General features: G+C 38.4%; 1 protein-coding gene across 4 annotated transcripts in view; it reads right to left on the minus strand.

The window, feature by feature from the left end:
- ERN1 (endoplasmic reticulum to nucleus signaling 1) overlaps positions 1-12,992 on the minus strand; it is a 41,221-nt gene that overhangs the window by 13,735 nt on the left and 14,494 nt on the right. For 2 of the 4 annotated variants that reach the window (XR_008735125.1, XM_055726761.1), the window contains exons 3-9: positions 7,126-7,159; positions 6,042-6,114; positions 4,360-4,432; positions 3,154-3,276; positions 2,250-2,351; positions 1,464-1,725; positions 756-834 (exon numbers count right to left, since the gene is read on the minus strand). Coding sequence is in view for 3 of the 4 variants with exons in the window: in XM_055726761.1 (XP_055582736.1) it covers positions 756-834; positions 1,464-1,725; positions 2,250-2,351; positions 3,154-3,276; positions 4,360-4,432; positions 6,042-6,114; positions 7,126-7,159 (746 nt within the window). In the remaining variant the exon portion in view is untranslated. Of the gene's footprint in view, positions 1-755; positions 835-1,463; positions 1,726-2,249; positions 2,371-3,153; positions 3,277-4,359; positions 4,433-6,041; positions 6,115-7,125; positions 7,160-12,992 lie in introns of those variants that run through there. The other 2 variants (XM_055726770.1, XM_055726776.1) reach the window with 2 other exon arrangements.

Raw genomic sequence — 12,992 nt, forward strand, 5'->3', positions numbered from 1 at the left:
AACGTTACCGTTAAGGAAGCGCTGTGCCCCTATAATATTTAAATAGGCAACTAAATAAAAAAACCAGAAGTCAGAATTGGTGGGCAAGCAAAAATTTCTGGCAGCAAAGTCACTGTAAAGGAAACACTGCCATTACGCCCTCAGCAACTGCTCCAGCAGCCTTGGACATTAGACCTTCTCAGTTACGTGTTGCCTAGGAGATGAGATTACTCTCTCTTTTTTCTGAAAAGTTAAACAGGATCTTTATTTCCTACCCAGGCAGCCACAGCAAAACAAACCCGTGATGCAGTTTCCTATCTATGGGGAGTTACTTTGATGAACAAACCAGCAATCTTAACATTAACCACAATGCACCGACGATACCACGTAGCAACCTCAGGTCCACTTCTGCTAAGCTTGCCTGGCACAATTCCTGATGAGCTAGTTACTCTGCAGCATTTGAAATGATTCCTAACTACGGTCATGCACTCTAAGGCTTACTGTTATATTGTTTTATGAAATATTTAATTTGCTACGCATTTCTTGATAGCAATCTGCAATTTAAAACCAAATTTCTGTAGGTGCACAGTCTTCAGTGTTTTATTCTGTTTTAACCAGATCCCTTTGCTACTTACTACAGCATAATTGTCTTTTTTCATATATTTTAATGTATGTTTCCATTTCAACTTTTTTTTTTTTTTAAGCCCAGGACAGTACTAATTCTGTAAAGGCACTTTTCAGCAGGTGTCATCCAGCTCTTGCAGCTCCCAACTTACCACAACAGTTACTCCTTCATGCACCATTGATGGCGATGCGTACAAACTTGTGGAGTATTTCCCTACATACAGAGTTGGTCTGGAAAAAAACAGTAAGTGTCAGAAAGCAGACAAATGGATGTTTTGCCATCTTAGCTAAAACCTTGGCAACACAATCCTGTAGAACTAATGTATAAGTTTCTCAAATCATCTATATTTATATCCTGAAAAGCCTGGATCTGTAAAATTGTTTTAAGTACTGCTGTATTATGAAGCCATTCTTCCTCATTATGAAAGCATTATTTAGTTGATTATTCACATCAGAATTACTCATTTGACAGAACTCATGGTCTATTTCTGCATTATTCAATAACTGGTATTTGCCAAAATGCCACGCACATATTTACAACGTGAAAGGCTTCACATTACAAAAACCAATTACATTCCACATTGTAAGACATTATTAAACACAGAGCATCTGATTAAAGTTATGAATATACATTTCCTAAGTTTACGGTAGGTGGAGGGGTTTTTTTTGTCTCTGACTTTAGACAGTAAGAGATCAAATACGATGCAAATAATGGCTGGAGAACTAGAGCTGCTTTCATGTATTCTTTTCACCACCTTGAAATTTGTAGAAAAATCCATAACTGAATGTATATAAATGAGGTTTTCACAACAAAGTTCTGTCGAATAGACAGTGAGAACAACAGGAATATTCATGCTCACGTCAGTTTGCTCTTGGTCTCTGTTTCCTTCGGAAAAGGGTATTTCCACTTGGTAATGTGTCCAACCTCCCCAGACATGAATGTCAAGTACCGCAGAGTTTCTATCCCCACATTAGTGTGCATAACTTTCCGTAATCCTTCACGTTGCCAGATGTAAAAGGCTACCACAGGAGAAGCGTAGTTCTGAATCCACAGTACGTCCCCAGACTCACTGTCCACCGTCACCACCAGCCCATCTCCATTAGACACAAAGTGGGACATCTCTGCAATACACAAATACACAGGAGAATATCTGGATTGCTGCAGATGGGCAATTTTAATAATACATGTTAACAGTTCAAGCCTTATGTTAATTGTGGAGTCCATTACACCTTACATTGCAAAAGAATTGCTGATCAGCAAATCAGTTGTCAGAATTAGGTTAATAGAGGTTCAGTTGCAATGCAATAGCTTTTTCTGAGCGTGCACCACAGTTTAGGTTCAACTCCTCTCCTGCTATTTTCCACTAAATTTTATCGAGTCGTATCTTCAAGCGTTGTCTTCGTAGATTCAGTTTACCTGAAGCTACCTAGAAGGCTGTAGATTTTACAGCATGTGAAGGATAAAAGCTGGCAGATGCCTATCAACTGCACAAAACTCAGACAGGACAGCTTGATCTATTAATTACAGAAAAAATCAGAATTTTTTTGCCCGTATGCAAACCTCACAGCTGATACATATATGGAGAAGGGGAAGAACAACAACAAAGGGGAAGAACAACAACAAAAGACAGCAGTTAAATTCTTACTGTATTTTATGTCTTCGTCAGGCAGAGTAGCTGCGTAATCAAAATAGGTGGCATTCCACCGCAGCTCCTTCTTCTTGGTGTCATACATTGTGATAGTGTACTCTGTTAAAAAATATACAGTCTGTGAAGCAAAAAAACCTATGAGAGAATAGAATCAATCATCTCAAATCTGAGACACTCTTCAAAACACCACACACACCACTTGCTGCTCTCCGCATTTCAGTTTCCCAACACTCCTGATAAATACATATTTCACAGCTGTTAAAGATAATACCCAATCCACTCACATAGTGATCTGCAGGAATCTCAGGACAAGGTTTTTACTGCACAGCTGCTTCTGACGTACTTTTGTTTTACTTACAAGTTTCCAAACCCTGTATTCTAAAATTCAGTATACCGTGTTCTGTAACTGAACTATCACATTAAAAGAACGCATGGATATAGACGTTAAAGAACAAGTCTGACACTTACTCCTTTCTACTAGTCAACAGCTATATGGTGTTGGTTTAATTTTACCAGTTATTTAGAATACGGCATTTGTGATTTCAGTGGATATGCTATATCTCCATTTTCTTTAAACACTCTTTATAAAAGCTGTATGTTACAGGGCAAACTTGGGTTCACAGCTGCTGCTGGAATGCCCTGTTACACGGCATATAAATGCCACTTACTCACCAAGAACAATAAGGGACGATGCCTACTGCCAAAGTTTTAAAAAAACAGTATCTTTCTGCTGTTATAGTTTGTCTCTGTACAGTCCAAAATTATAATGTGCAGAAGTTTTTCCTAAGAAGTCAACTTGAAAACCTGAACTGATCACAAGGTCATTTGTTAAGAGCCTAAACTTGAAAAACAAAGATGACAACAAATTTTCTTCTAAGCTGCAGAAAAAAAAGCATATGACCTGTTCTCCCAAGATACAGGAGGGATGCTGACGGGCAAAGACTTTCTGCAAATGAGGAAGTCAAGGTCTGCTGTTTCTCCCCAGTCATGAGGTCAATCACGTACCAAATATCCTGCTTTTTACCTGGAATCACAATTTCAGCCACGTTACCATTCAGCTGGAAAAACAGCACTTCCATCAAGCTTTTCAGTCTTCTTTTTTCTTTAGTAAGCTCATGAACTTAGCATGAATACAGCATTTTTAATAAAACAATTTCTCAGTCAGGCTTAATTTCATCTTTTAGCACTACCGGCCAACCCCAAATATTGACAAGAAAAACAAAATACAGTATTTATCGATGTGAAAAAATAATTTTCTAAAAATCTAACGAAGTTCTGAGTGTAGAAGATCCTGTCAGCCCGCAGCAAAGGAGACTGAACTGCTAATGCTGAAGGACAGTAGGTAGAAAAAAAATTATGAGGGTCCACACATTTCAAATTGATTTCAAGGACTATAATTCTAGTATCCTATTCAAGACTCCAGGAACTATGACCTTAAGTATTTCTTTGACACTAACATGTGTGTTGTGTTTAGAGACTTCAAATAAACGTTTTGATTCCTTTACTGGACAGACACAATAAGTAGATACTGGCCCTTCAAGAGATTAAAAAAAAACAATACTAAGTTCATCCTGATCCTTATCACAACAGTAAAATGTGTGAAGAAATAACTGTCCTTTCTTCTCCCTTTCTCCTCCCAAATCCATCTGCAATTAGAACGAGTCAGGACAGTGAGCCATAAATTCATTATTATTTGTAGTATAAATGAACTGCCTGTACCTCAGATAATGGAGGATGTCTAACTGTGATGCAACGGGATTTCTAATTTAATTATAATTGTGAGGCAGTGACATTTATAAGCATAAGAAGATTTTAAGCAGAAGTCACATTTTGTTGAGAGATAGCATCTCAAGAAACCAAAAAACCCCATACAGGCTATTCACTGCTTAGAAAAGCTATTTTCTCTTTCAGGAAAAGTAGGTGGGTTTTAATCTTCCAACAGTAATTGAATTCTATATTGATCATATTTTCTGACATCAGAAAGGTTCACGAAAACCCATAACTAAAACCCAAAGTAAAGCATATTTCCATGCAGTCTGTCTGGGAGTCTCTACATTTTATAGACACTCAACATTTATAATCTAAAAGAGAGAAAATTTGAGCTCACCCATGTACAGAATCCCATCTGAACTGCGGCAGGGAGATGCTTGCACCAGCTCTGGGATAGTAAATGGCAGTTTCTAGGGAAGAAAAAACCCAACAAAATAGGCTTATTCACACTGGTGTGACAGTCTTCGCATTTGTTCGCAGAAAAGGGAAGTCAGACAACTTCAGAAATCTCAAATGACAGGGTTTTATTGTTTATATTACCGTAGTGCCTGAGAACTCAAAATTTCAGGTCAAGGCCCTGCTCTGCAAACCCGGAACAGAGAGGAGTGTGTCTCGGTGAGCTTACCACAGGAAATATGTATATAGAATGGAAGAACTACTTGCAGCTCGGAGGTTTGGAGGCCAAGGCTCTGTGGCTTTAAGGTCTACCATCACCACGTACGAACTGCCTGGGCTTCAACATACCATGGTTTAATTGCCTCACCTATAACGAGTATAAAATGGTTCTGCACAGGACATTCAGTAATACTTACAAAGGCCAGATGTCTTCAGACAAATGAATTTGTTAAGATGGTGAAGCGCAAATCTCCAGCTGAAGAGTTCCTGAGATAGTGCCAAGCCCGCACTGCGCTTACAGAATGGGTGACAAACCTTGCTAAGTTTTAAGACTCCTATTGGGATGAGGTCACAAGAGTAACGCACAAGCTGCACCAACAATAAACATCAGGCCTTTGTGAGTTTAGTTGAATATGCTAAAATTGCTCCACTCTTGCTTAAAACTTCTATAATAATGATCCTAAACAGAAATTAAATTAATTCAGAAAGAGAGATTAGCAGAATAAAGGAATAGATTCAAATAGATTGCTGCTTCATGGATTCACCCAGGAAAAGAACCAAGAATCATTTTGCAAGTTATGATCTGGCTGTGCTGGGGGGTGGGGGCAGTCAAATATTTCAGTATTTACTGACAACACTAAAGTTCTTGAAGGAAATCATAACAGCTGCCAGAGAAAAGAAACCTGTGAGAAGCCAAACATTTTGTCTGAGTATCATCACAATGTTTAAAAATAGAAGTCAAGTATTAGCTAGTATCTGTGGGTGACATGGACTGGTGACTATTTTGATAAGGTTCAGTATTTTTGTCTGCTTAGTAAATCTTACAAAGACATCTAAAGGTGTCAGCACAAAGTATCTATTAATCCTGCCTTCTGGCAGATGGTTTTAGAAAATTATGTATTTGTGTGAAAGTGACGTATCAGTTTTGTATTATGCTGGGTACAACTTTCCCAACAAATCGTACAGAGATTATTCAGTATCTGTCATCATCGTTATTTTAGTAAGTTACAGAAAAATAGTACAAGTGAACAAAACATATCAGGTATTGGTATTTTCAAGTAGAAATTATCTCCTGATGATTGCAAGAAAAGTGGCAACTTTCTGCTCTCATAAAATACAGTATGTTTTCACTCTGCAAAGGTGCTAGCAACATAACATAGGCCACTGTGATCCCAAACACTTGTATCCTAACATCAGCGCAGGCAGTGGACACTAGTTTTTGGCTAGTCTGACCCAGCTTTTCCAAATAACTGGTACACTTCCATTAAACAGCACAAAAACCTGCCAAACTACAGTACTGCCAAGAAAGCGGGAAGCTCCCTTGGGGACTTGTCCTTCGTGTGAGTCTGGTTAGGGCACTTTTCTACAAATTATCAGAGGAGAGAATTTAACAAACATACTTACAGTCAAGCCTTCACTATTCTTGCCACCAAGTGTATACAAACTGCCATCATTTGGGTCTGGAAGAAATGCTGGCCTAGGATTTAAGCAGGAATTATAAACGATAAAAAGACGTACCATGCTTCTCAGAGAACAGGAAAGCAACTATGGCCAGCACTGGCTTTACAGAGAAGTTCAACTGACATTATATTTTTTACTTTGTATTACCCATTTTTTTAAGTTTAATTTATTAACTGTGAAAAAGAAAAAAAGAAAAAAAAGGAAGTTGTTTCAGAACTGATATAACCTAAGATTACTAATACATCTGAAAATCTAAAGATCCGAATATGGCAGACAATCACTTGGGTGAAAGCTCTTAAACAAGTCCTGAATGCTTTTAAAATGCCACAGAATGCAATTAAAAACAAACCAAACAAATAAACAAAAACAGAGAGCATAAGGAAGGCAAGGAACAGTAAACGAGTTGCCAGAATTATGTACATTTGAGAGGTAAAGGCAACCCTCCCACTCCAAACTAGAAGAAAAACCCAAACAACCAAACCCAAACCCCAACATCAAAAACAAACCACAAAAAAGAAAGGATATTACCACTGACTTCAGTGACATAAAGTTACAGCCCCAGGTTTTCTAGCTAAATGTGAGATTGCTGCGCTGGAGGAACTACTCTGCAGTAACAGCCCGAGGGTTTCATTTGAAGATTCTGGTGGTGGTGGTAGCTGGAGTTTCTTTGGCTTCACTATTTTTAGTCTTTCATTTGAAGAGCATAAGCGCAAAGACCAGAGATCACTCCCAAGCTGTTTCTGCCATTTTCAAAGGTGTTCAACTAAGATTGTGGCACAGTCAGCACGCTTCATCCCTAAACCTGAGCAAGGGCTTGAGAACTGTCTGCAGACATGATGTTTCTTCCTAGCACTACAAATAACAGAACTATTATTTTTTGTATCTGCTCTCTAAACCACCTTAAATTGACTTATGCAAGGTATGCAACTTTTCTAGTACATAGATAATTTAGGTCAAATTAAACCAAATTTCAAGATGTCAGAGAAAATCGAACAAGCAGTAAATGAGATAAAGGAAACAGACTTACTCTTCCACATGTATTGGCACCTGGAGTACAGGATCTGCATAAAGATAAAAAGAAAATGTCGTAACACTGGCAACTCAGTTCCTTGAACTCACTAGACACAGGATTAAGTCAAGCCTGCAACAATTTGCTTCTTTTTGAACGTCTGAGGCATGGAATTTGAAAGCGGCTATCTCAGCAGCTGCAGCCATCTCCTGTTTGGTCTAGAAACCAGGTTTATAAAATGGGAAAGTACAAAGCACTTGAGAAGTTTTAAACCTCCTGAAGTTCTTTGCCCAGTTTTATCCACAGTGCTCCCCAGCCACCCCCTGGGAGAGGACTCTGAGAAGACAGCAGTTCTTGTTTTCACAAGTTATTGTATCTTGAGTTTTTTCTTTATTTCTCACTTGGTCAGAGCACATAGAGTCTGTTAGAACCACCTGTACACCTCTTAATAAAAACTCTTGCTTCCCGTAGGTGTGTGAGATCGCTGGGCACTGGCTGCCCAGGAGGCAGCAGACCGTAACTTGCAGCAACTGCTTCCACCCTGCAGGCTTCAACAACCAATTTTAATTAAAAAACACGCTACAGCTAATGGAGGTTTGCAGGCACTGTGAGAACAGGGATACAAAAGTAGGTATCTTGATATTTTTTAATCTGTGTTTTCTGAACCTCTGCTACCTTATGTCTCAGGTGCCCCTGTACCAGGCAGGTAAGTGTATGCTTTCCAGCCAATTCAACATTTAAGATGCAACGTTCAAACTGAAAAAAGCTCAGGGCTACACCTACGGAAATGAACAGGACGACTGCCAATGACTTAAGAGCAAGACTCTGACGTAAGTCAGAAAAAAATAGCTTAGTTCCACTTCCTACTCCAAGATAAAACCTCCATGATCGGCACGTCACTGAAAATAAAACCAGAAGCCTGTCAAGGGCTATACAAAATTACCTAAACCTTGATCTTTTCACTTGAATAATCTCCCCGCTAAAATTTATCCAAGAATCCACATTACATAAAAACCAAAAGGTTTGGAAACAATCTCACAGTAATTTGTATTTTCAGTGGTTCAGAATCACAGTTTAGCTGTCATCAACAAAAGAAGTTACGAAATAAAACCTGACAGTGCTAAATCTAAATCCTTACATATTAAAAGGTAAATTCAATGATTTGATTTTAATCTAAGGTGATGCGACCTTGAAATTACTATCTGAGGCCTCAAAAAATCCTGAATCATGGGAATTGCAATCCAGATGCCAAAACCACAAAAGTTCCCAGATTTGTGAGACATACACTACAACTTCCAAGACAAACGTGTGCTTATTTGTGTGTATATTGGCAGAAAGTAATGCAGAAGTCAAGAGGATGCAAGGTATCTTCACTTCCGCAGGGGAAATCAAACCATCACAGTAGAATGAGCCCAAGTAAGAAGATGAAAGATGACCAAGCAAACAAACACTGTTTTTTCACCTGTCCTGTCTCCATGCAAACATCATGACACAGCAGGAAGGAAGGAAGAATGAAAACAATGATGTTTTGAGAGGCTTTGGTTGGGAAACTGGCACAGATTCGGGACAGCTTTAGTGTACTGGGATATTTGCAGAGCTAAGCAAGACAAGAACATGAAATTCAGGGTTCATTACATGGGTCTTACAAAGTCTCTACCACCCTGCATATGTTGCACCACACAAACTACTGGCTTTGATGATAACGATGATAACAGCCCAGGAGGATGTCCCTTTGTTTTATACCACAGATTTAAAAAACATAAGAAACCCCTACCCAAACAGACCTTTAGCCACAATGCAGTTGAAAACGGCAGTCACCAAAAGATGCACATACATTATCAGAGGCAGAAAGAAAGCATAATACGAGGAATAACAGCAAGGCCATTTTTTATTTTCATTGATTCCTTTTTACAATAGTAAACGCTCTCAGAGCAGCTTTGTTCAAAACTTAACTACTTTTCTTCTTTTTTTCCCCTCAAATCTAAAAACCGTTCCAGATACATCCTCAAAGCTGTCACAGTAAACTACTCAAAAGCGTATTAAGCTTCTGGGAACAACCCAATTAACTGGAGAGGGAGCAGTGCTCTACTGAAGCCCTGAATCTTACTACGCCTAGCAAACTCGCTGCTTAGCTGACTTTTCAAGTTGCACACTTTACCCGTTTCCCTCATCACACAGTTACTCACCACTGCACTGGCATCTCCTGCGTGGCACGGACACATCAGTCTCCTTCCACATCACAACAAATCTCCTCTAATGCAGGGACCCTGCAGAGCTGTGCACAGCTCTGGAAAGCAACCCACTGGACAGCACAGACAGAACCTTGTCCTGTTACCTTGTACTTGGAGCCTCATACACAAGGCAACAAGAATGCCGAGATAATTTAGCTGCTACTCTTTAACAGTCCTAAACACTGACGTGTAGTCATAGAAGACTGACTGCAAAAGTGCCTATATTGAGCAGTTTTTCTCTTAATGATGAGCTATCACCATTACCACTGTTCACTGATGTAAGATGGGAATGCTATGCAAGTGTAGAGCTCCACATTATATCATCAACTGCATTTAATTTATCAAAAACCCAAGTACACACCAAAAGGCCCTAAGAATAATTAACATTCAAACAAAGGAGCTAAGTGATTCATCATTATGTAGCTGTCTCTACAGACCGTGCTACTTAGTCAGATCTTCATTCATTAACTACATCAAGCAACTCATTTTATCCCTTGTGAAGAAACTGACTTCAGGATATGCTGGGAGGGACCCTCCTCATTCCAAACCCAAGAGTTGATTATATGCCAATTATTTCTCAGTGTCTGCTTCAAGTATTCCATGAGCTTTACAATATCTAACACAACACATGGTGACTTACAACATCAGCTCTCCATTACAAAAGAAAAGCAAGGGTAAAAAAAAAAAAAAAAAAAAAAAAAAGGCATTAGGTGACCATTATACAAAGCAGTTGAAATCTGGAGCTGAACTCCTAAAAGCTGACGTCAAGTTTATACACTCAATGTATTCACAAGTCTAGGTGAAGTGAGCTAAAAGAAAAAAAGACATTAAAGATCACAAGCTAGAGTTTTTCTGATAATAAGTGCTTCATGGGAAGGCAAACTCTCACAGTCTTGAGAAGGAAACAGCATCATAAATCAGCAGAAAATGGCACCTGCCTCAGTTAAAGTAAAATTTAATGCAAATGCTACAAGCATTGCTAAAGGCAAAAGCCAAATGAACTTTTAAGTGTCTCCTGATGAGCTGATTACACAGAGAGTCTCACTTGGTAAAAAGTAAACTGTTGCCTATGGTGATGATGACTATTGCTAGACAACAGCAATCTTCACCAACAGTGCTTGAGCAACTTCGTCCTATCTACAAACATCTCCTCCTCAAATGATATTTGGTGATAACAATGCTGCACAACTTGTTTTTGGTCATAACTGACTGCATATACATTGTTTAAGTATAGTAAAGCAGTTTTTCTTTAAAATCACTTTCTAGTCAGCCTAGGCAAAGCATAAGAAAATAGTTTATTGTCCAAATTATCTTCAGAAACTTTTAAATTTCATTTTAATAAAAGGACTCCTTATTCTCTGAATTAAATGGAGGTATAAAGTTGTCATATGAAATTACAGTATAAAACTAGTGCTATCTGAAATCAAGTTCCAAATTTTCTAACTGCACCGTTACTGACATAACACAACAGGCACTTACAGTAGAACAGGTCAGAATGCAATTTCCTCAAACATATTAATATTTCAGGGGTTTTTTTCAAAGAATGCTCAGGAAAACCTGAATAATTACAGGAAATCTCAAAAGGTGTATTATGTTTTCTAGCAACTGATCCTGGTTTGTCCATGACATTTGCAGGAGAGCCTGGTAAGAAATGCTTTCCTATAGCTTCCCTCTGCCCCCAAAATACAGTGAGTAATAATACAGTACTGCATTTTCTGACTAATAAACTTGGTTTTGCATGATTTTCTAAGACTGAGCAATCTACTTTTACAAAAGCATGATTGTATTGACCAACCAGTACCATAACAGTGAAAGACAACACACACACACATATATGTGTGTGCAATATTTACTTGCATTAGGTTTTTACCTCCAAGCTTATATTTCTGAAAGCTGTTGGAAAAATGTCACATAACTATTACATCAACAAATGTATCTATCCTACACTTTAATAAATGATGCCAGAAATTCCATGAAAATCTCTTCAATTTGTGCTGTGCGTTTTCTGAAGCACTCTTGCATATCAGAAGAGATGCACGAAAGCTTTATGACAAGTTCCAAGCTGTTCAGCATGTGCTGCACAGAAGCATCATGCTCATGACAAAGTCCTTACCTTTTCTTTAATACCATTTATCTTAAACATGTAGAACAGTGCTTCATCAGAAGTGGAAAAGTTCCTGCTTTTACTTGTTTTCTCAGTAACTGCAATTGTATTTGCTAACAATGATAAAAAAAAAAGAGGTAGATGGAACAGATTAGGATGTTATTACAAAGCTGCAGGGAATTTTTTTTAGTACTTACTGGTACATGAACCAGAACTGATAATTCTGCAACACTTCCTGCAACACCTAAGTGTTCTGTATGAACTGTTAGAAAGCATTTAGTATCAACATCTGATTCATTTCTATGCACTAGACTATTCAGAGTCAACATAAACGGATAGAGGAGTTTATTTTCTGAAGTGGAAGGAATTCTCCTTTCACTACTAGCACCATCCACCTGGAAAGACAGGCTGTGGAAAGCCATTTCTCTACATCTTTACCACTGGGGTAACCTAAATTTTCTCATTTTCTTAACACTTTCATCCTCTTGAACTAAGATTGTAGCTCTGCAAAGATTCTTTGAAGACAGACAATGAACTCTTCACACTTACTTTCATGTGGTTTGGCACATATTCCAACTTTATGTCAACGTTTGTTTTGAAATAAGAACTCACTCTGAGATAAAAAGAGAATCTTGAGTTTAATTTATTGTTGTCAGGTCTTACAATAGTTTTCATATGCTTGAATACAGACTAGGAGAAGATGAGTCATCTTATAACTGAAGTCATCTACTGCTCCACAACAGGTCAAATGGTAAAAGTTCTTGCAAAAGTCAGAACTGAGGCCTTATCTTCTCTTCAGCCGCTCAGCACTCCAGTATTAACATGCTGAGACTGTAATCATGTCATCCTGCTTTCAAAATTTCCCTGAACTGCAGTTCCCTGTGATTAGGTAAGTCATTCTAACAGGCCCAATCTGTTCCAATACCAACAACAGCGATAGTAACCACTGAACAAAGCAGGAAGTATTCTGTACTGGAACAAAAAACTTTACAGAGAAAATGTGATAAACCTGTGATATAAATACATCTACCTCTCCCTTAAGCTTCCATTTCCAGCAGCAGAGGAAAAGCCAGCTTCTTGTAATGTCCTACATAAAGCTTTTGGCATGATAACTGCACAAAAGCTTTCCTCTTTCTAGAATAAGAAAGCAAAGATGCCAAAAGAACTATGCAGTATGGCGGGGGTGAGTTAGGAAGCAGGACATCACCCTGTAAATCTCTCCTTTGTGCTGAAGGGAAGATCAAGATTTCTACAAACATTTCCATGGGTTTCCGATTTGTTTTTCCTGTAGCCTCCACTAAGGCAGAGTATGTTAATAATTCCTACGTTAAAATCCTACAATTTCATACATATTAACACATATATACACACATACATAATATATAATACAAAAGCTTTAGCTTTCTGATCTGGTAATACACACCTGTGCGTAAACAAGCACACACTGTTAGTAAAATTACTGCCACTGCCACTCTTCATTAAATTCATTCAGCAACGCATATTAATGCCCACAAGCACAGGGAGTTCAAGGGCATCAGTAGCACAGAAAT

This window comes from Falco cherrug, chromosome 1 (assembly GCF_023634085.1).
Source record: "Falco cherrug isolate bFalChe1 chromosome 1, bFalChe1.pri, whole genome shotgun sequence".
NCBI lineage: Eukaryota > Metazoa > Chordata > Aves > Falconiformes > Falconidae > Falco > Falco cherrug.